Source organism: Corvus kubaryi, unplaced genomic scaffold (genome assembly GCF_017639235.1).
Source record: "Corvus kubaryi isolate FWS band 111438036 unplaced genomic scaffold, C.kubaryi_AGA036_p1.0 69, whole genome shotgun sequence".
NCBI lineage: Eukaryota > Metazoa > Chordata > Aves > Passeriformes > Corvidae > Corvus > Corvus kubaryi.
Window position 1 is genome coordinate 4,264,559 of NW_024582057.1, and position 21,097 is coordinate 4,285,655.

The 21,097-nt window shown below is 39.9% G+C and overlaps 1 protein-coding gene across 7 annotated transcripts in view; it reads right to left on the reverse strand.

Moving 5' to 3' along the window:
• PHACTR1 (phosphatase and actin regulator 1) overlaps positions 1-21,097 on the reverse strand; it is a 292,345-nt gene that overhangs the window by 53,376 nt on the left and 217,872 nt on the right. For all 7 annotated transcript variants that reach the window (XM_042049210.1, XM_042049207.1, XM_042049213.1 and 4 more), the window contains one exon: positions 959-1,138. In XM_042049210.1, the coding sequence (XP_041905144.1) occupies positions 959-1,138 (180 nt within the window). The remainder of the gene's footprint in view (positions 1-958; positions 1,139-21,097) is intronic.

The window sequence follows — 21,097 nt, forward strand, 5'->3', positions numbered from 1 at the left end:
GAAGGAAGGAAGGAAGGAAGGAAGGAAGGAAGGAAGGAAGGAAGGAAAAAAGAAAGAAAGAAAGAAAAAGAAAGAAAGAAAGAAAAGAAAGAAAGAAAGAAAAAGAGAAAGAGTAACACACATCTACACAACAGCCAAATTTTGCATTACTTCTGACAGAAGCCAGCTCCCTTATGTCAGGCTGGGATGTACTCCCACATCTGGAACACAAATCAAGTTTTATAATGTCACATCTCTGATGGTCTGTCACCACAGCTTGGCCAGGACTGGATATGTTAGCAGGTGGTCTGTAAACTTACCCTGTTAAAAGTAAAAAGCACCTCACGGGGCCTACTCTGTTTCAAAAAGGCTGCATAGCTGTGCAAGATCATGGATGACTTCTACTGCTCGCTTTTCCTCACTTGACCTTTGTCCACAACTCTCAGCAGCACAAAATGATGCAGAAAGAGGAGCTAACCTACACGTAGAGCACTGCTGTCTCTCTGCATGGGCTGGGGAAGAAGAGCAGCCAGCCTCACCCAGGGTAGGGCAGCGGATCGTGTTAGTTACTGACAGATGTGTGGTGTGAACATCACCCAGCACCACGTGGCAGATAGAGGGCACAATGTTGTACCCAGGCTTCAAAATCGTTGTCAGCTCTCTGCTCTAGAGCTCACTGGCACATCTTAGATGTAGACAGAGAGCTGGAAACCTACTTTTACATGTTCACAAAGTGCAGGGGTTTTGCCTTACTCCAAGAGAGGTTACTTGCTTAGAAGTAGAGTTTACTTCTACATCACGTCAGACAAAATTTCTCACGGAGCATTCAGTGACAATTTCTATGCTGTCACCTCCTTCTACACCAGAAGACCTTCATTTTGACAAGGACTTCTCAGGGCTAAACACCAAATGTTAGAAGTCAAAAACTTGTTTCAAACAGCTTAAGAGTATCTACACCATAATGTAAATGAGATGTTACCTGTCCCATCCATGATCTCTGTGGTTGGGAGCACCTCATATGAGCAGGGTTCCACAGATGCTGGGACTGACTCCAGTTCTGCTAGGGCTGGCAGGGACACCTGGCTGGAGCTCAGCCCAGAGCCCAGAGGCTGCCCATTCTCCAAAGCTCCTTCTTCATTTGGTATGGAAAGTTCCCCATCTGTTCATAGTCAGAGGAAAGAAGAATGACAAAAAAGAGACATAAATAAGATGAAGAGAGAATTTTAAATGAAACCTATCTCCATTAGATGGTTTTCAAATGAGGAACCTGGACTGAGATCTTCTGTGTATACATGCACTGGGTTTATGTGGAAAGGTTTTGATAGCAGGGGGGGCTACAGGGGTGACTTTTTTGAGAAGCTGCCAGAACCTTCCCCCATGTCTGACGGAGCCAGTTCCAAGCTGGACCCACTGCTGGCCAAGGCTGAGCCCATCAGTGATGGCGGTAGCACCTCTGGGGTAACATATAATTTATGTCAAATATCTGTATGATCTTTTGCTCTATGCTGGGATGGTCATTATGAACCATGGTCTAAGCTGGTTTCTTCCTGACCATCCTTGACTCATGTGGACATGCAGTCCCATCCAATGTCAAAAAAATCTGTTTTCTCTCTCTCTGTTGAATCTGGGAAGTCAGGAATGATAGTGGGCTGGAACTGAAGATATGAAGCTTTCTTAAAGAATATTAATATATACTGTATGCAATATATAATATTTTAATAATAACAACAAGAAGAATTATTATCTTTCCCTACACCAACTTTCATGCTATAAGGGACACAAGCAAAATCACAGAGGTATGTCCTTATTTTACATACAAATAACCACATTTTATGTAAGGGAGAGAATAATTTTTATAGTTGCCTGATGTAAGGTCTTGATACTGGGATATATCAGATTCCATTTAGAAAACCTGTTTTTATAGTTACTAATAATATCTCCTCTATCTGAGAAAAATTTCTGTGACAGCAGCTGGCATTTTCTTTCCTATCAAACACCACTTCACATTAGAAATAATAAAGAGCAGAAGAAAGGATTCAGATTATTCTCTATAGTGTCAACCTGCATGATTTTTATCTCCGAACTTGTTAAGCACAGCACTCTGGTACCTGGAGGCAATGACTACATGGACATCACAATTAAGAGTTTTACAAAGCAAAGTGTTCAGCCCCTATGGTTACAAATGGAAGCCTGAAAATATAACTGAAATGTGACCTGTAAGACTAAAAACCAACAGGCAAATAAGCAGAACCCAATTTTACTAAGCATTTAAATTACTTTTAGAAATGAAACTCAGGATTTCAGAATATGGTTTTAGATTTTTGGGCACCACTGATTAGCCATATTACTGCTCAATGTACTGAGTAGAGATGTACATCAGTCAAATGAGTGCACATTTTCCCCTCAAAGGGCTAAGATGTGCAAACCACTTTGGAAAACAATACTGAAAAGAGAAAAAAGTTGTCTCATTTTAGTGCTAGTACACAGCAATTAACAAGTCTGAAAATACATTATATGATAACTATTCAGAATTATGTTTCTACCATTTAAAGCTTCTCTACAGTGAGTGAAGATGGTCTCCTGTTTATTTTGGAAGTATTATAAATACCAAGGTCTTGACTTCCCTGGTTTTGTTGGAGGCTTTTTGGAGACCCAGAGAGCTATTATGGTAATGCAGTCACATCATACTAGACTGAAACCTGACCCATGGCTTTGAGAGCAATCAACTGAGCTGGCTAAAAGGTGGCAACATGAACCAAAGCTAAAGGCTTTGGCTGTTTGCAGCACAGCCTCCGTTTTAACTGCCGTGGTCGTTCTGTACAAAGCTGTTTACTTCCCTAGGCAGCAAAAATCAAAAACAGTTCAGCCAGTATTTAAGCTGAACATTTTTTGACTTAGCTGTTGGGGTAGAAATGCTATGTATTCTGCGCTGGCTCTGCCTCCCTTTCATAAAGAGACACATGTTTAGATGTGTCTGGGATAAGGACAGATGTTCTCTCAGTTACCTGGTTTCACAAAAGAGCGTAACTGTTTCTTATGTAGAGCATCTGCTTCTTGAATGAAAGGCAGTAACTGTGTCCAGCAAAATATTCATTAATTCAGTGCATTAATTCAGACTAAATTTGACTGTAACTATGAGAAAAGTATGCATGACAAACCCAGTAACGTTTGCTCTTTGGAAGGATGACTACACATTTTTCATTGAGATGCCTATTGTGATATGCTGAGCATGTTGAAATCCTACTGTCTTAAGTGTGCTATGTGCTCCTCAAGGTATATTAGCATGATTTAAGAAAACACCATTTGAATGACCAATGAAGACTTATGATTGCAAAAAAAGTAAAATGTAAGATAAAATTTTGGCTTTTTCCTTTTGTCATCATACTAAAGCATGGCAGCTTTCTGTGCTGACAGCATAACCTTTTTAAATCTTACATCTGATTACCTTGATTTAGACTCTAAAACTTGTCCTTGGCTTTGAATGAAATCGTCAGACATGGCACAGAATCATGACTGAAATACACATCCTAAATCAGGTATTGCTTAAAGAAGAGCTACATGGGGAGTTGCTCAAGTACAGCAAACAGATCAAAGATGAGGAAAAAATAATTTGTAGAGGGAAGAGCATCTTAGTGTGAATTAATTCTGCATCAGAGATATGCTTGACAACCAGATATAAAAGGCAAATTACTTATTATTTTCAAAGTATTAAAGCTATTCCAGTTGGCTGACATACAAATGGGAAGAATCCTGGTAATGCAATTATTACATATACATGGATGAACTGATCTGTTTTCAGGAACCGGCTATGAGTTTAAGGTTAATTTTGCACAGTGATAACATAGGTAATCTTTTGTTCTCAGACTTGCTAAATCCTTTGCTGTTTTCAGAGTCTGGTGCTACTTAGCGGAGAAGGACTTCCCGTAAGTCCATGAGCTTTAATAACATCAGCTGAGCATGAAACTGGATGGGTCCATGAGGGAGCTTGACCTCTGCAGCAAGAGAGCATGTGAAGGCTGCTCTTCTCTTACTCAGGAGACTCTGCACACCTGAAGTCACTGAAGAAACAGGACCTCAGAGGAAACCCTCTGATGCAGAGGACACTACTCAGACACAGTGATTCACCTTAGAGCAAGTGAAAACAACAGCACAGGGAGAAGGCCCAGATACATAGAAGATGTGTTCAAAACCTCACATGTGGCTCCTCAGCATGGTTTGTACCCCTGAACACACAGGCCACTTCCACTCTCAGGTACTTAAAAAACATTGCCTGGTGTGAAGCAGCCCAGTGTGTCACGCTGACTGACATAGACCAGTCCTGTTGTGCTCCTCCTGTTGTAGCTCCGCCTACCCTCTCACCGTGTCTTTGAGTCCTTTGGACTATGCAACTTTTTGCACATCTGAAAAGTGCCACGCTCACACATTCCTTTGACAGAAGAATGACAGAAGTCAAAATGGACAGTTTGAAATCCTGGGTTAATTTTTGGATTGGGTTGTCTCCTTCAGTACTTGTCTGCTCTCAAGTAGACAGGGCAAGCAAGAATTCTTGATGGCAAAGGCTAGGAAGGGCAGAGTAAAATTCATTGTCCTTCTCTGCCATGACCCCAAGGGCGGGGAATGGAAAATTGAGTGTTCTTGCATGTAGTCAAGACTTGCCCCTGGAACTGTTTCTTAGCCTTGGCGACTACCTTAGCACAGTAGCTGGGATCCTCCACAACTTCAGTCCCTAAGCAGATCCCTGATTTTGTGGGATCCCATGGAGTTTGAGACAGGCTGTTTCTGGAGGAGTTCAAAACCTTTCAATTTCACTGCAGCACAACTGGCTCTCCAGTGGCTGCCATGCCTTCCTCCTTGCTGCATTACCAAAACCACTTCTTCAAGTTTGTTCTCACATACTGTTGTCACAAAATCTGCCTTAGTGTGTAAGTGCAACATGTCCAAATCCTGTCGGGACTCTGGTTACCTGAAATTTAAGTCTAAATCCATCATTTTGATTAGATAGAGCATATAAAAATACAAGAATGTAAAAGATGAAGACTGCCCATGTTCCCTTCAAAAACCATTGCATCATTGCCTTTGGAGTAAGTGATCAGTACACACTCATATTCAGAAATTTCTCACTACAGGCAATCTCATCTACATTCAGAAAGAAGAAGAGGTATCAAAATACTACAAGTAGATTTAATTCTTTAACCAGCAGCATGAAACAGCAGGCAATTCTAATGACAGATGCTTTTGGGACAGTTACACCTTTGTGTGAAAATCAAGGTGTGTACCTATGTGTAGGAGCAACGGAACAGAAAAAATATGAGTTTTTCTAAATGTTGAGGTATGTTCTGCGATGCAGGTGGAAGAGGTATTTTTAACCTCTCGGCACTACCTTCCCACAAACTGTAAGAACAGGAGCTTCATCAGGTACTACTTCAACTTACTATTTTCCAAAAGTACAGAGTATTTGAAAAAATTATAACCTTTGCCTACATTTTCAGACTACTCAAGTCACAGACCCCTAGAAATGGAAGGTAAGAGAAACCGATTCTGTCATGAGCGTGGCCCTTAGCAAGGAAAGAGCTCTCTGCAGTTCAGTCTGGAGCAGCTCCGCTTGACTAATTTAAGTGTGGGGGTCACTGAAGTGATAACAGCATTTCTTGTTTTCCAAATATAGCAGGTAGACTGCAGTGACTCTCCCATAAGTGAATACTGTGACTTACTGCACTCTGGTAACTTTCACCTGCTAGGTGACACGAAGTCCTCTGAAAAGCCAGCAAATCCTGAAGCAAACAGGTCAGAGTGTCACATTAAACAGCAGGCAAACAAACCAGATAATTATGTTTTTCTTCAACATAGAAGATATGACAAAACCAACACTAAGCACATGGCAAGAATTTTTGTTCTTGGGTCAGTCTGTCCACACTGTTTCCTTTGATCGGTATGAGTTTTTAAAGAAAGAAAAAGCCAAAACTACTCACAGGCTGATTCTGCCTGCTTTGCCCACCTCTTAGGAAAGGGATACAAAGAGATTTACACCTCCTGTCTGTGCAAGATGCCTCTTGGCATGGAAGGTGCTACCATAATCAAATAAAGCGTTCTGCTAGGAAATGCTAAAGGTCTGTTGCTTTCTTGAAGGATTAGAGGTTACCTAACAGGAATTACAAAGAAAATGTTACTTTCACTTAAGGTTCTCAGTGAGATATATTCTTTATTAGAATTACTCTCAGATTATTACACTGCTGAAGGAAATAATGCTTTTGCTCTAAACATCTTGCCTTGTTCATACCCTTGTATCATCATAGCTATTTGATTACTGCTGCTATTCTTGTGTATTACCACTTTCTTCTCTGCCCTACCTCTTTCTTTCCATATCAGCTTTGTAAAGGTGAAAAATTACTATAAAGAGGAAGTAATTTCTTTCTTTCAAATACCTCCAGACAACTTAGTATCTGCTTCACAAGATGACACAGAAGTTTACAAACTACATCATTATTTGATCAATAGAAAAAACTGTAGTGCTTTAGTAGCAATACAAGGGGAATCTCCCCAAGCTTCAACATGGACGGCGGAGTCAGACTTCACAGAAAAGATTGTTCCTGGGGATGCCTTTAGGTGTATGTAGGGATGGTTCAGAAGGTGGCTACATGTGGGTTGTGAGGCAGGGATGAAGGAGGTCACACCTGGGACAGAGGTGTGACTGAAGGCTGTTTTCCGAGTTAGCTGAGGCACTGATTGCTTGGTGTGACAGCCTGGACCACGCCTTGCTGGCTGCGGGTCCGATCTGAGTCACACTATGAAACGTGGACTACACAAAGCAGTGAGAAGGGCAAACCTATTGCCAGGAGTTATTTTTATTCTGAAGTTGTGTCTAGGATGATTTCTAAGCCAGCAGGTCATAGTGAGAGCACACTACAACACGCAACTGGTAGAAACCGTAAAATTTAATGATAAGCACCTTTCTGCTGTTATTGTATGTTTTTCACTTAAAAAAATTACCAGCCTGGGTTAGTAAATTTTTAAATTCCTAATAAGCTAGAGTAAAAAGTAGGTAGCAGATTTAAATGCTCCTGAATTTATGAAGTAGAGTATACTTCCAGTATCTGTGAAAGTTTCTAACTTCTATTATTTCTACCAGATTTTGTACTGCTATTGTCAAAACCTTTTAGATTTCTAATTATTTAGGCTATTATTTAAGCATATACGTAAGTTCTACTGTGATTAGGAGGTAACTTTCTTATGTTTTTATATAATTTGTTGAATTAATTGCCTTAGTTATTTACAAGGAAAGCAGCAAAACAAATAAAAGCTGCACTCAAAGACTGACATATATGTAATAGATGTCAACTATGTATTGTGTTACCAGTGTAAAACAGTTATGATTGTAAAACAGTGGCATTTTGCGTAAGACATTACAAACTCAACAATACCAACTCAACAAATTAATTATCCTGAACAAGGAATTATTATCTCTTCCGAGCTGTTTCAAGGGAAAGTACATTGCTTTGTGCTCATCAGGATCTAAAACCTTTAAATGTTTCCCTTTTCCGCAACAGTTAATCCCAAAGTGACTCAACCAGACAATGGCAACACACAGAGGCACGAACCCACTACATTTCTCCACAGTCTGGATGCTTTGCTCTTTTGTAGTCAGTGACTACTGCCTATTGCTGTCATTTTTATTTCTATTGCTTTACATTTCTGATTAGTTTTCATTTTCATTTGTGAAGTAACTATCACATGCATCCAACAGAGACGGCCAGACCATGTCAAAGTCAAGAGAAGTGTTTAGAGATCCTAGTTGGCACAGTCTTGCAATTCAGAACTCTATTCCTGGTTCCTGGTGTTACAATTATGTAACATCTGGCCATAAAACTATATGGGATGTCAATTTACTGTTGTGAAAAGAAGAACACTTACCTTTATCAAAAATTTCTTTCAGCACGCCTCGTTTTATAAGCTCCTCTCTGCTTTGCCTCATTGACATTTTTCTTTCCAAAGCTGTAAGCAAAGGATAAGGGTCAATATAAATAGAAAAGAAGGGAAATTATTGTTTTAAAAGGCTCCATGCCTTTTAAAGGCATTTAAAAAAATGCTCTTTCTCCTCTTCAAGTCAGTGGCAGTTTAGCATCTCGAAATAAAGGCTACTGGCAGTCCAGAGAATCTGTCTGCTGCTGTAGTGTGGCTGTTATTGACAGAAACGGTGATAGACTGATTTGAGGGCATGTCTGCACACCCATTGCTTGATTTTGACACATGAGCCAAGCATTTCTGACTTCTGTGGAGAATTAGAGACAGCAAAGGGAGAAAAAGGAACTTAGTGCAGAAGCTGGAGAGGGAAGGGTAAGAAAGAAGGCAACACAAAGGTTCAAACCAAGGAAAGATGTGGCCAAGAACATGGCCACGGACTGTATCCAGGCTGTGGAAGAGAATGGAAGCCAAGGCTTCTTTGCCACTTCCTCCAGTGAGGGCAGATCAAGGTGTTTGGGACATTGCAAAAATGAGCTGTTTAATAGAGCCTTCTCTTCCCTGGAGTGGTGTTTTCTCCTAAAGAAATGTAAAGGAGGGAAACTCCAAGAGAGCCACTGCAATTTACACCAGATCTGAACAGCTCGAATTCTGTATTGGCTGCTTGGAGACCGTGGTCACTGAGGCAGCAAAACGACAGATAGAAAATACATGTTTCTTTAGTGCAGGAGTAATTAAAACAATGTCCAATTAACCAAAATGCCACAAAGGACATGCACGCAAGCAAAGATCTGAAAGCCAGCAAGCCAGGGGCACATGAAGGGATGTGAAGGAGTGGCTGTGACTGCACCCGCTCTGTGAGAAACATGCCTGTGCCTGCCAAAATAGAGGCACAGTCAAGGGCAAATCGCTTCTGCCATATGCTCCTCTATCAGACCCAGCACAGATGCACGCACACACAGATGAACTGAGACTTAGCATCCTCAGCCTGCCCGAGGCAGATTTAAAGCAAAAGAAGCTTGGAAACCCTCTCTCCTTCCTTGAAAACAGGAGGGTGCAACCTTTCTTGGTACTGCTCTGTGTTGACTGCTCTCACAGGGACACATATATCTGGTGAATTAGCCATGCCTACACCAGCACACTGCGCTCATTGCAACTTACTTGCTGCCAGACACTTAGGGCTCAGTATGAACAAGGCCAGCTCTGCTTCACTCTTCTCCATAGGATAAATTTAGGCTTCCCTGCTTTTAAAATCAGTTTTGAACACCTATTCTTTGGGACAAAGATGACCAGTATGTACAGCCAGAAGCTCATTAAAAACCCTGGTCTCCCCAGGGAGAGACACACTGTCTGAACTTCAGCATGGATCAGAATTAAGGCAGGTCCCTTTGCTGAAGCACAAGGCCCCATTAACCATTAACCAGCCACATGATGCAGTTTGATTTTGGAGGTTGTTAACATAATAGCCATAGCATTTTCCAGAGTGCCTTAAACCCATTTGAAGAAGAGCTTTAGGCACCTCAACTAACTTGCAATGAAACAGTGATTTCGAAGTTTCTAATATGCTTTTGAAAAAAAAGGCCCAACAATCAAACTCTGGAGTCACACTGCAGACTTCTCCCCAAGCTGCCTTTTCCCTGTGCTGAGGGGTTCTTGTTCTGGTACATTTAAAGCAGTTAAAGCTTTTTCCTCTTCCTCCTTAAGAACAGCTGCCCTCGGACCTTCCAAAAAAAGCCAGAATAAGATGCAGCTAATTCCTGAGCCTTCTCCCACTAAAGAAATTGTTAAAACTCTGACTGAGTTTAAAGAACAATTTGGTGGCACCCAGCACCTTTTCCAATAGGTCTCAAAAAGTGTAATTTTCTGTTAGAATATGCAGCAAACTGAACTTGCTCTTCAGTGGGAAACCAAGCTGGGACAATCAGCAGCAAAGCAGCAGTTTCTGCATATAGACAGCAGCACTATCCCCAGAACAAAAGCACAAGCAAATTCTATTTCTCTACTTGACCATAGTGAGCTAAGTAACTGATCCACATCTTACAAATTCACTGGCATCCACCTGGGTGCACTGACTCACCCTCCTGCTCAGTCAAGAGCTGGTTATGCAAGGTAGCAGCATTACTACTGACTTCATGGCTAGGAGGTCCCACCACATTATCATAGTACTGGTAAGAAACACAGTAATTTTGCAGACTGGAGTTAAGGCTTTTGGGGAATCAGGTGTTAAAAAGGGCTACCAGGACATTTAGAAGAAGTGCAGGAGTGTCTCTTCCAAACCAGTTGCTGAGGAAGACCCTCCAGTAGTGACCAAGACTTCTCAAAGTAGTGGACTATTTTTGCAGTTGCAGAATTTCAAAGATAGAATATCTTTGGATATATTTGGAAGACTGAATATAGGCTTTTCAGATACTCCCTATTGTAATCTGCTTGTGCTCAAGAATGAAAAACCCACAACCCTCAAGCTGAAGCTCAGACAAAATAAATTTTTTCAGTTTCTAAATCCTTTCTAAGTAGGTACAGGACTTACAGTATTAATTATTTTCCTACTAAGCCAGTTTAATTAATAAGATATTTAGAGGAAGGGCATGCTGGGCTAAGAGCAGCACTGAATGATAATAACAGATGTTATACTAAAACTATGGAACATACTGCCTTTCTTTAATACAATTCTTCTTCCCAAACAAGTGTCGTACATTTAAGAGCATAACCTGCTATGCTACTGCTGATCAGATGGGAAAAAATACAAGCACTTAGATGCAGAACTCATTAGGATCTAACAGCCTGAACAATGAAATGCTGTTCTTGGGCTGGATTTCTCCAGCAAAGATTGCTAGTTCTTTTATGAAGGGTTTTTCTTTTCAAGCAGAAAGCTGGTATAAAATAAATTCATTCACTCTCCACTGAGAAGGAATCCATTCACAGCAGAGGATAAATATAAACCTTTGAATTAATCCTTGATTCATGAGAACTGTGTCAATTCTGTGATGGGAAAAAATGAAATATAATTAATATTTAAGAAAAGATGTATTACTTCATTAGTGATTTTCCTAGGTGATTAACCTCATTTTTTTTCATTTGTACAACCTTCCAGGAGATTAGAAATAAGCATTAAGCCCTCTTTATGGGATCTACTTATGCCAGAAACTAGTTACTGTAACAAATTCATCCACTCTCCAAGAAACTCTCGGTTACTAGTTTATAGAAATGAGCCTATGTGTATCTTATGGTAGAAGTGTACAGATTTTGCCAGTGTGCTATGCAGTACTCTGTTTCTTTTATGCTTTGATGAAGAAACAGTGGGAAATGTTTTTATTAATGTTTCTGAGCTGGTATTTTTGAACTTGTCCCTCAGGAGCAGCACCCCTCTGCTGTTGAAGCAGAGTTTTTCTCTGTGGCAGACCCATTAAGATCAGTAAAGCCTTGACAGGGTCAGGAGGAGTTCCTGCCCCTCCATTCTGGAAATCAAACACAGTTTTGTCTTTATTCCTTTAATAGGCTGCTGTGCTCCGTGATGGCAGCGGTTGTGGGCTGCTCCTCCAGCTGCGAAGGCGAAGCTCGCCGCTGCCTCTGGGCCAAGCGCTTCTGCTGCTCCACTAACCAGCCAAAGAGGAATTTATGCAGTCAGGAAAGACAACCTTTCTGTCCTCCCATCCTTCCCTCCAGGACAAAAACATCTCAGATGAACTATTCCAACCTGCATCTATATGAAACAATAATAAATTAATAATAAATATTATTATACAAGATAATAATAAACTGTCCTCTTTTGCAGCAATTGTCATGCTGCTGCTTAAACCAAGGGATGGACTGAATAAACAAGTCCTGCCCTTTTCATCTGACAACTGAAACTAAATCCCAGTCTGTGCTGGCCAGTTGGATCTTAAACTTACTTTTTTTCTGACGTTGTCCTTGGCCTTTGTCTTAAAAATCACTGGGGGATGGTTTCCATGAATTCTTCCTTTCAAAGGCCACTATAATTTTCATGATGATTTTAGAAAGCAAAGGTTGCTAAAGGAAGAAGCTGAGAGCAGAAGCTTTCTGGTGCATCAATTATACTTGCTTTCAGTAGGAATCTGCTTTGCTAATAATTCAGATCTGAATAATTAGAAACAAGCAAACCAATTGCTTTGCACAGTGTTTAGATAAACAACCATCAATATTTTCTTTAGATTTATAAGGAAGAAGAGATTTTCAAATGTGATGGATTATGTATTAAAAAATGTTCCATCGTCTTGAAATTTTCCCAACTATGTAGGCTTTCTTAGAAATCAAATGGAGCAGGATTCAGCTGATACAAATTATTACAGTGTGGGCTTCTGCCTCTCAGTTGGCCTCCTTATATATTAAGAACAAGTCTTGGGCATGATTAACCTCAGACTAATGTAAGAATCTAAACAAGGCTGAACCGCACCTTGGAAGTGCCTGTGAGGCTTCACTGACTGTAAAGGAATCTAAGATAAAGATGCATAAAAATAAGGCTGAATATACTCCTGAAATCAAAATTGATTGAAGAGAGTAGTTTTAAGAAAAGAAATGCTGCTGTAGATGAAAGTCTTAGACATAGCTGAGGAAAATGTAGATGTGCCAGCTCACAGAGAGCTCCATTAATTTTGGGATTGTTTTAATAGCTGTGGCATGACACCCAGCACTGCTGCTGTGAGCTTGGGGTATGACCAATGCCAAAACATAGCTTGGTTGAAATAACTGTATTGCTTTGCTCATTGCTAAATATGAATTTTGCTTGGCTTCAAACATGCATATGTCTCTTGAAGCCTGAGGAAAGTAAAAATATTCCAACAGGTTTCTGAATCTTTGAGATTTAAAGTTCTTTACAGAAGTTTTGAGTATCTCTAATACTGGGTTTTCCTGCAGCAGTACTATCTACAAAATCTAATTCAGACAGATTACTACCTAGACAGGATCAGGACCCTGTTTTTGTCTGTGTCTACCCATGACATTCCTTGTTCTGACTCTAGCCTAGCACTGCCATTCTATGAGATAACATAGTCTTCTTCTGAACATCAGAAGGAGAAAAATAAGCTGGCAGAAAAGGTTAAGCTTGATTCTAAAAAGCGTATAGAAATACCTCTCCAAATCAGCTGACCAAATAAACCACCTTCAGTATATGAATCACTTGGAAAACTTCTGTGGCATGTGCTACGAGACAAACTAATAACACAGAAAAACCCCACAGCATTGATGCCACACTAATGCATAACTCGAAACACTCTTTTAAGTGAACCAGGATCATCATTATAGAGGTGGAAAAGTGAGGTACAGACAAGCTGAAACAACTTGGCGTGTCACCTGCTACACCAGTAGCAAAGCATTAACAGCACCTGTTTTGCGACCAGGGGCCAACACTGTAGGCTAGGAAACAACCCTTCTAGACTTAAAATTTGTTACTGTAATCAAGGCAAATAAAATAACAGGAAAAAGAGGCAAAAGTAAAAATAAACCACTCCTTCCCCCCCCCCCCCCCCCCCCCAGTGATTTATTTTATTTCATTTCCAGTCTTGCAAGTACAACTGGATTTATTTTAGATTATGACTATGTAAAAGCATAGAGAAGATGGTGTCAGGGCATCCTGCTTCCACTCAAATTCGGACCAGCTCAAGACAATGATCCATTTCCAGTTAGCAGCACTGGACTGGGAGCATGATAAATCTTCACTTGTGACAGGTAAGCCTTTGAAATAACACAGTAAAAATATACACATTCCTTTAAGAGTGCAGGTAAAATTTCTAGTTACTAATCGGAAGAGTTTAGGAGGTATAACAGTTGGCTCACCTGGTAACTGCAGATAAAAATTCAATCATCTCTTCCTTACTGATTGAGAGAGAAAGTAAAACTGGGGAAGAAGTGAAAGCAGCCTTAAGAAAACTCTAGACTTGTACTGACCATTACTACACTAAACTGCCAGAGGACAGACTTGGGAGAAAAGTGGATGCAAAGTCAAATCAGCAAACACAGAATTGCAGAACCTAATCAAAACACTGCAAACCACACTAAGTAAGATCACAATACAGTAACACAATTCAGAAATATAGCATACAACCAGAAATTCAGCAAACACAAGGAAAAGCAAAAATTATATCTGAACAACTCTACCATGATAATTTTTAATTCCTTCTGTACTAAAGAAATCCAAAAACAGATGGACTGTATTTTTTTTCATACAGAAGGACTGAAAAACATCAGTCAAAGAAGGTGTCTTCCCAGGGAAAGGACGTCACTTCAATAGATCCAAAGAAACCCAACATAATGGATTTCACAGGCAAAGCTGAGAGAGCCTGGCAGAAAATGAATGCATGAAAATAGGAGATAAAACAAGATATCTTGACAAACGTAACAAAAGCTGTGTGTTTGAAAAAAAGCCCTAAGAAAGTGGATTTGAAAAGAAAACAAGATTGTAGACACCTTACGAAAAATGTTACCACCCACAGCTGCCCAGCTAATAGACAGCAAAACAGAACTCCACTGTGTTGGTGAACTGTGATAATCTATCAATAGGATTTTGGAAAGACTCGCATTTTTATACCTTTTATACATAACTGCTTTACTAGTCACACTTGAGAAGTTAGGGAGACTCTCAGAAAGCCAACCAGAAGAGAGAAAAAATGAAGAAAATGCATTTCTTTTGTTCTTCCCTCTGAATTGCTGCACAGTGTTTTCATTAATTCCTAGGTAATACTAGGTCAAGAACCGGCAAGCTGAGCCACCAACAGGTATTGCTTTCCACAGCTTCATGAAAAAGGAGATTCTGTATCTTAATTAAAGAAATTTGCAACAAGGTAACAGCATATCTTAATGTACACCTGCTCTGCAAATACAGTGTGACTGCAGAGTGAAAAGCCGTAACTTGGCACTCGCAGACTTCTCAATTTAGGCATCAAGAACAGTAGTGAGGAATTAGAAGGCTTTAATCCAAGCAAGAAATCTGGCAGACTAGAATAGCCCCTGCTTAAATCCATACTGGTACCAGCACCCTATGTATGCTGTAGTTATGTTAAAGGTAAATTGACCATAGTGATTACCACGGCTCTTACTGCAATGAGGTTATGTCCTAAGCACCAGCAGAAGGCAACTGATGCAATCCTTATGGTAGGAGATCCATTTACATTTTCCCAAATGATGGCTTCCCCAGTGGTTGTCCATGTAACAATGTGTGCAGAAGGTGTAGTATCAAAGGAACACTAAGAATATGGGTTCCACACATCAAACCTTTGCAACCGGACAAGATGAGTGATGCCATCTGAAAAAAATATGTGGGAACATCAGCAGCAGTTGTACATCCCAAAGAACTTTTTCCAAGTGACTCAACTTGCTTTAGGTACCTTGCAGTCTCAGATTTCTGTACGTACAACAGACAAAAACTGTGCTAAAAGCAAATGGGTGAAGAGCTGGGTGAGATATCTGCAAGGTGTTTCCTTTACATCTGAGGAGATGGTTCCCAGAACGATGATACTGCAGTAGGGATACTGCAGTGTCATCTGTAACAGCAGTTATGTCTATTTGCAATATTCTGCAGCATAATAGTTCAAGGGACCTTCCTCAAAGCAAAAACCATGGTGGGCATTACTTGAGTAAGATAACGACTCCTGTGACTCTCTGGAGAGTTCTCTCCATAACAGAGTTTACACACGGCATAGAACTACCCAGGCAAGCTGCTGCTTTTGGATTTGCTCCTCATCCAACAACCCTTCCAGATGGCAAAATACAGAGCACAGTTTACATAAAGATGTCTAGCAGATGTCAGGAAACTGGATTCTTCAGAGTAACTTTTAAAGGTGAAGGTGTCAGCTTTCCTGGGTGGAAAAATTTTGAGACAAAACCAAAACAGTGGCAGGCTGATGATAAGAAAGCCAAAAGAATGCTTGGACAGACCACCTGGAGATGACAACCAAGCTACTGGCCAGTATTTGGTCCCCTCGTTTGCCAGCTGGGGGGATCACCTCGCTGACAGAAAAGAGACCTGTACTTGGTAAGACAAGCAGCACAACTCTTCCTATAGCAACAGCCAACTGCTGTGTAGTTTTACAGCTTGAATTTACCTTACACCTGTAACTTTACAAACATGTATTGCCTGGTACCCACTGCCAGACAGATGTGTAAATCCAGTGTTTTACTCCCTAATAACATTCTATTTTGGCTACACTGAAAAAGCCTGCTCTGCTGGATGCTCCTACTTCACCAGAAAGGGATTTAAATATATTTAAAATATATCTGCACATTACTCAAACACTGTTGAAGTAAATTACAGTTTTCCACTTACACTGGAATAATTAGTATACCATAGCCTCCCAAACTGACACAGAAAATAGATGGGGACTTGTTTATCTGTGTCCACATGTACCTCTACTAAAAATAAATGATACAAAGCACAGCTTGTGACTAAGAAATACCTACTTAAATCTGAAGTTGGCTTAGCACCATTTTGAGAGAGATGTTATGAATATTTCATATACTTCTCAGAAACCATCACTACTGTTGTACACCCAGAAAATCTTGACTAAGCACACACAAATTAAAAATGCATTTGTTATTGGAATGAACTGGCATCAACCCTTCAACACAGACCTCTGTTAGGAGCCAAACAGGAAATAATTCATTTAATCCTTGATTATAGGAATGACTGAATCACAAAGCAACAAACACTTCCTCCAAAATAAGAAGATTCTTGAATTGCAGCTGTCACACCATCCAGCAATTATATTTGGATGATATTTCCAGCCTGTGCAATGGCACTAGCTGGCTGGTACATAATGCTGAAAAAAACCCCAAAGTGTCTTTAACGCCAGCGCCTTATCTCCCAAAATAGTGCAGTCTGTTTTCTGGCTTGGTAGCTGATAACAGTTCAAGTAAAGGCCCACCATGCAATTTCAGCATGTTTTACACATTCAGAGTCCTGGTTTGACATTTTTTTTTTGCTTCTTTGGGGTGAAAAGATAACATTCCCAGATGGAGGGAAACTTTCCATTATACACGGCAGTCCTCTGGAATCAACAGACTGAAAAAGGACCAGACTGTGATTCCAGTTACAGCAACATGAATGCAGAACAGCTTCATGAGAATTTGGCATGCAACATCCTGCTTGTAGTATGAATTATTCCATTATTTCAATAGGAGATATCTTTAGAAAAAACCACCAATGATGACATTGTTTTATGCTCCTCTCCAGCAAATGTTGAAGATATTTGAGGAAATAAGGCATCTTTACTCTTATGTTATCTTAGTGCTTTTTGTGTGTGTGTGCAAAAACACAGTACTGATGCTTGTCTGGGATGGGGAGACAGAGATGAAGATACAAAACATGTTTAGATGGTAACAGTTTTGAAATGAATTACTGATATAAGAAGCAAATTTGAAAAAGAAGGCAAGAAGGACAGTGAAGTGAAGGAGATATGATAATAGTCTGGACATTTCTTACAGTGTAATCACATTATAAATGTAGATAATATTGTCAGCCTCATATCTCAGTATTCAAGCATAAGTATCCCTGCTTTCCAGAACCTAATGAATTTTCTTTGTTCACTGTGTAGAAAACCAAACAGAAAATTCATAGAATCATAGATGATCTAAGGTTGCAATGGTACTGAAGGATGAAGGCCATGGTAAACAAGCCAAATATCTTTCACAGCAGTGCTAGTCCTGAAGAGCTTCAGCAGAATTGCAGAGTGAAACTCTTCTTTACAAGGAGCTGTGGAAGTCTAAGTGAAGTGTCACTTGGAGAGCTTTTTAAAGAAATCAATAAAATGGAGAGAAGCAAGCTGCCAAGACCAGACAGTTTTTTTCCTAGAGTTCCTCAGGAAATCAAATATGAACACTGAGTGACATGTAACCTTGATAAGATAGAAAAGTGGGAGATGGCAAATAGAAGGTCGCTATTCTTTAGAGTCTGGAAGTCATCTGGGAATTACAGACCAGTAAGAAGCCTGGTTCCCATACCACCAGTCTAGCAACAGTTACACAGAATAAAGCTAGAAATTGGGAGACCTAGAACAGAAGAGAGATGAGAGAAGAATCATCCTGGGTTTGAGGTGGGAAATTCACAGAAGTCAATGAATAAGGATGCTTGTTCCAAGTTGGAGTCTTCAGAGTTCCAAAACTCCTACGTTAAGGTCATTGGAAGAATTAAAATTGCATTAGATGCTCTAGTGGAATAACAACATGTAGAAATCAAAAAGGAATGCCTCATACATAAGCAGAGGGATGTAGCACTACTCACTGTCTTCTTCAAAAAACACAGTTTAGAAAGGTTGACAATAGGGAGATGACAAAATTTGCTGACTGCGGTCTAAAATAAGGCTGACTGCAAAGAGCTACAAAAGTTCTTATGATATTAAATGACGTGTGACAAAATTCAACATTGATAAGAGCAAAAAAGACATTTGGGAAAAAGCAGCCCTAACTCTACACACTTAACAGCTATATTAGTCATTCCCACTCAGAAGACAGTGCTTGGAAACTCTGCAGAGAATTATTTGAAAACATCGTCCTAATGCTCTAGGCAGTAAAAAAAGGCAACAGAAATCTGAAATTACTAGGAAATAAATACAGCCCCTTTGTGCTAGTGCAATAGTCTACAGCTAACCCAAATCTGGGTACTCATCTCCAAAAGGATACATCAGAACTAAAAAAGTTACGAAAAATTGAAAAAAGCATGACTAAAGGAATGGGGTATCTTCCAGAGAAATAAAGAATAATAGCAGAACTGCATTTTTTTCATCATCTCTTCTTTTATAGCAAGGTCCTGGTTCCCCTGATATTCACAAAAATACATGGTAACTGTCATCTAGGCTGTGCACTGCATAAACCAGACCATTCCGCTGGAGGAAAATCAAGGCACAACACAGGACAACATCAGTACACATATTCTACACACCCTCTGGTGGGAGCTACACCAGATGGGGCTTCCTTGGCCTGGCACAGCCTTTCAAAGAATCCCCACAGCCCTCGCATGCTTCCAGACCCAGAGATCGAGGGGAAACCCATGCCATAAGGGCTTTTGCCTTCTGGATGCATGAAGTGGCCTTTGGCAGCGGTGTGAGCTCCTGCCCTCACGCAGTGTGGTCATGACCTGTTGCTCCAGGTCGGGGCCATTACCAACACAGAGAGATGCACCACCTGCCCCCGGCACCACAGGCCACGCTGCAGCAAGCACTGCTGCAGCAAGGACAGAAGTCAGCGGGGAACACAACAGAGGTCTGTAACACCATGAATAGTCATTCACTCATTCATGAAAGGCCAAAGATAAAGAGCACCCAACAAAAATGGTCAGGGTGCAACTGAAAAAAAGGTGCTTTTGTGTACAGTGTCTTTTTTCATTGTGGAACTGTCTGCAAGAGATATCTATTAAGGCTAAATTTGGCTCCAACAACACAAACAATAAATCCACATGGCTTGATTTGGATGCAGCTTTTAGCTAATGAATTTCTGAATGCTGCAATCTGATTTCTTAAGTCAGGAGTCAGATAAATAGATGCTTACCCTGATTCTTCCATGTAACATAACCACTGAGTACAAGAAAAGATACTGAACTACCATGAGTAGTTTGAGCCACTGTGTCTGTCCTGGAGTATATTTATTTTTAAAACATGTGTTTAACGAATCAGGAGAAAACACCCTCGATCCCAACACACAAAACTGTTCAATTATCTAATTGTAAGGAAACGTGCAAAGGCAGCTGATTTGCCTTTGAAAGAAACTTGAATTTTATCTCCTTACCATGCATGTCAGAGGATTTTTCTTGCATGATTAAATCAGACCTGTTAAGTAATACAGGGTTCAACATACTGACATCTAAAATTACAAAACTGGATTCAGGTTTCACGACCTGTGTAGTGCTGGTTGCAAAAGTAGCTTACTAGCTAGTGTGTCATGTGGGCTTAGAACCCTTTTACAACATTGGCTTCAGGAATTTTCACTCATTAATTTCAGAGGATACTAAGACTTCTTTTATTTTACTTTGTTTCTTTCAGTTCTAGGAATTACAAGAGCGTGTGCTGTATTTCATGTTGGACAAATCTTAATTATTATTAATTGCTTTCTGGCAATGCAGTACGTGGAGTGACAGTGGAATGTGAACCTGAAATCTGAAATTCTTCCCAGTGTTGGGCTATGACCTGACTGCAGATGGTTTTTTAACAGAGAATAAGGTCGACTTGTTCTGCAGACTTTGACAAATACTTCATAAAAGAACCACAGAAATACTGCAAATAACTGCTCCGTGGCAATTACACATTGGATCAAAGGTGACACTACCTAGAAGTATTTTTCTGAAGATTATCAAAATGCCATGATGTTGTTATAAATGCCTTAATTAAAATATTACTGCTGTAGTTTCAAATTTCAGATATAAGTGAAGAAAAAAATAACCATTTAGTGATTAACTCTACCTAAATATTCTTCTGTTCCAACTTTATCTTGGCCTTTTTTTACATGTGTAAGGTTTGGATGATTTATTTTTGTGAAATTTCACCTCTTTCTATTGCATAATAGCAATAGATGTCAGTCTATTTCTACCATCATAATTAGTTGCTGTGGAGATGGCTGAAATACCATGAATTATTATAATTGCAAATGAGGAATAAGCAGCAGGAAAAGATGACATTGATAATGTGCAAATATTGCAAAGTTCCTTGAAACTAGTTGACTACAAGATATTTTAATTTGCCATAGTAATGAGGAGGCTTACAGAATAAGGGGGTGGTGTACATTTCAAATGAATACACTGTGAAGAAACATGACAGTTACATATGATGGCATCTTAAATTTAGCTTAATGCTAAACCAAAATTATCATACAACCCACACATCTTATGATTTTGTTACATATAGTTGTGCTTAAGGCCTATAGAAAAGCCATTTGTGCTATTCACCTTTATTACCATGAGGCAAAAAAACCACAGCAGTAATCCATAAAATCAGTAGGTGTTATCCTGAACTAATCTTCTTTGGCAGATAAATGAAGGAGAAACAGGTGTTCAAGTATCTGCATGAAAAGCAGCTAGAATTATCCCTTTGACATCGTTCTTTAAAAGGCAGGAATCATGCTCTATCTTCCACTGGAGACTAATGAACCTCTCGCAGGGAGAAAGGACTAAGTAGACAAAAATAAAATTCCCGATGTAATTTTTTATAGCAGAAGTCCTTTACATTGT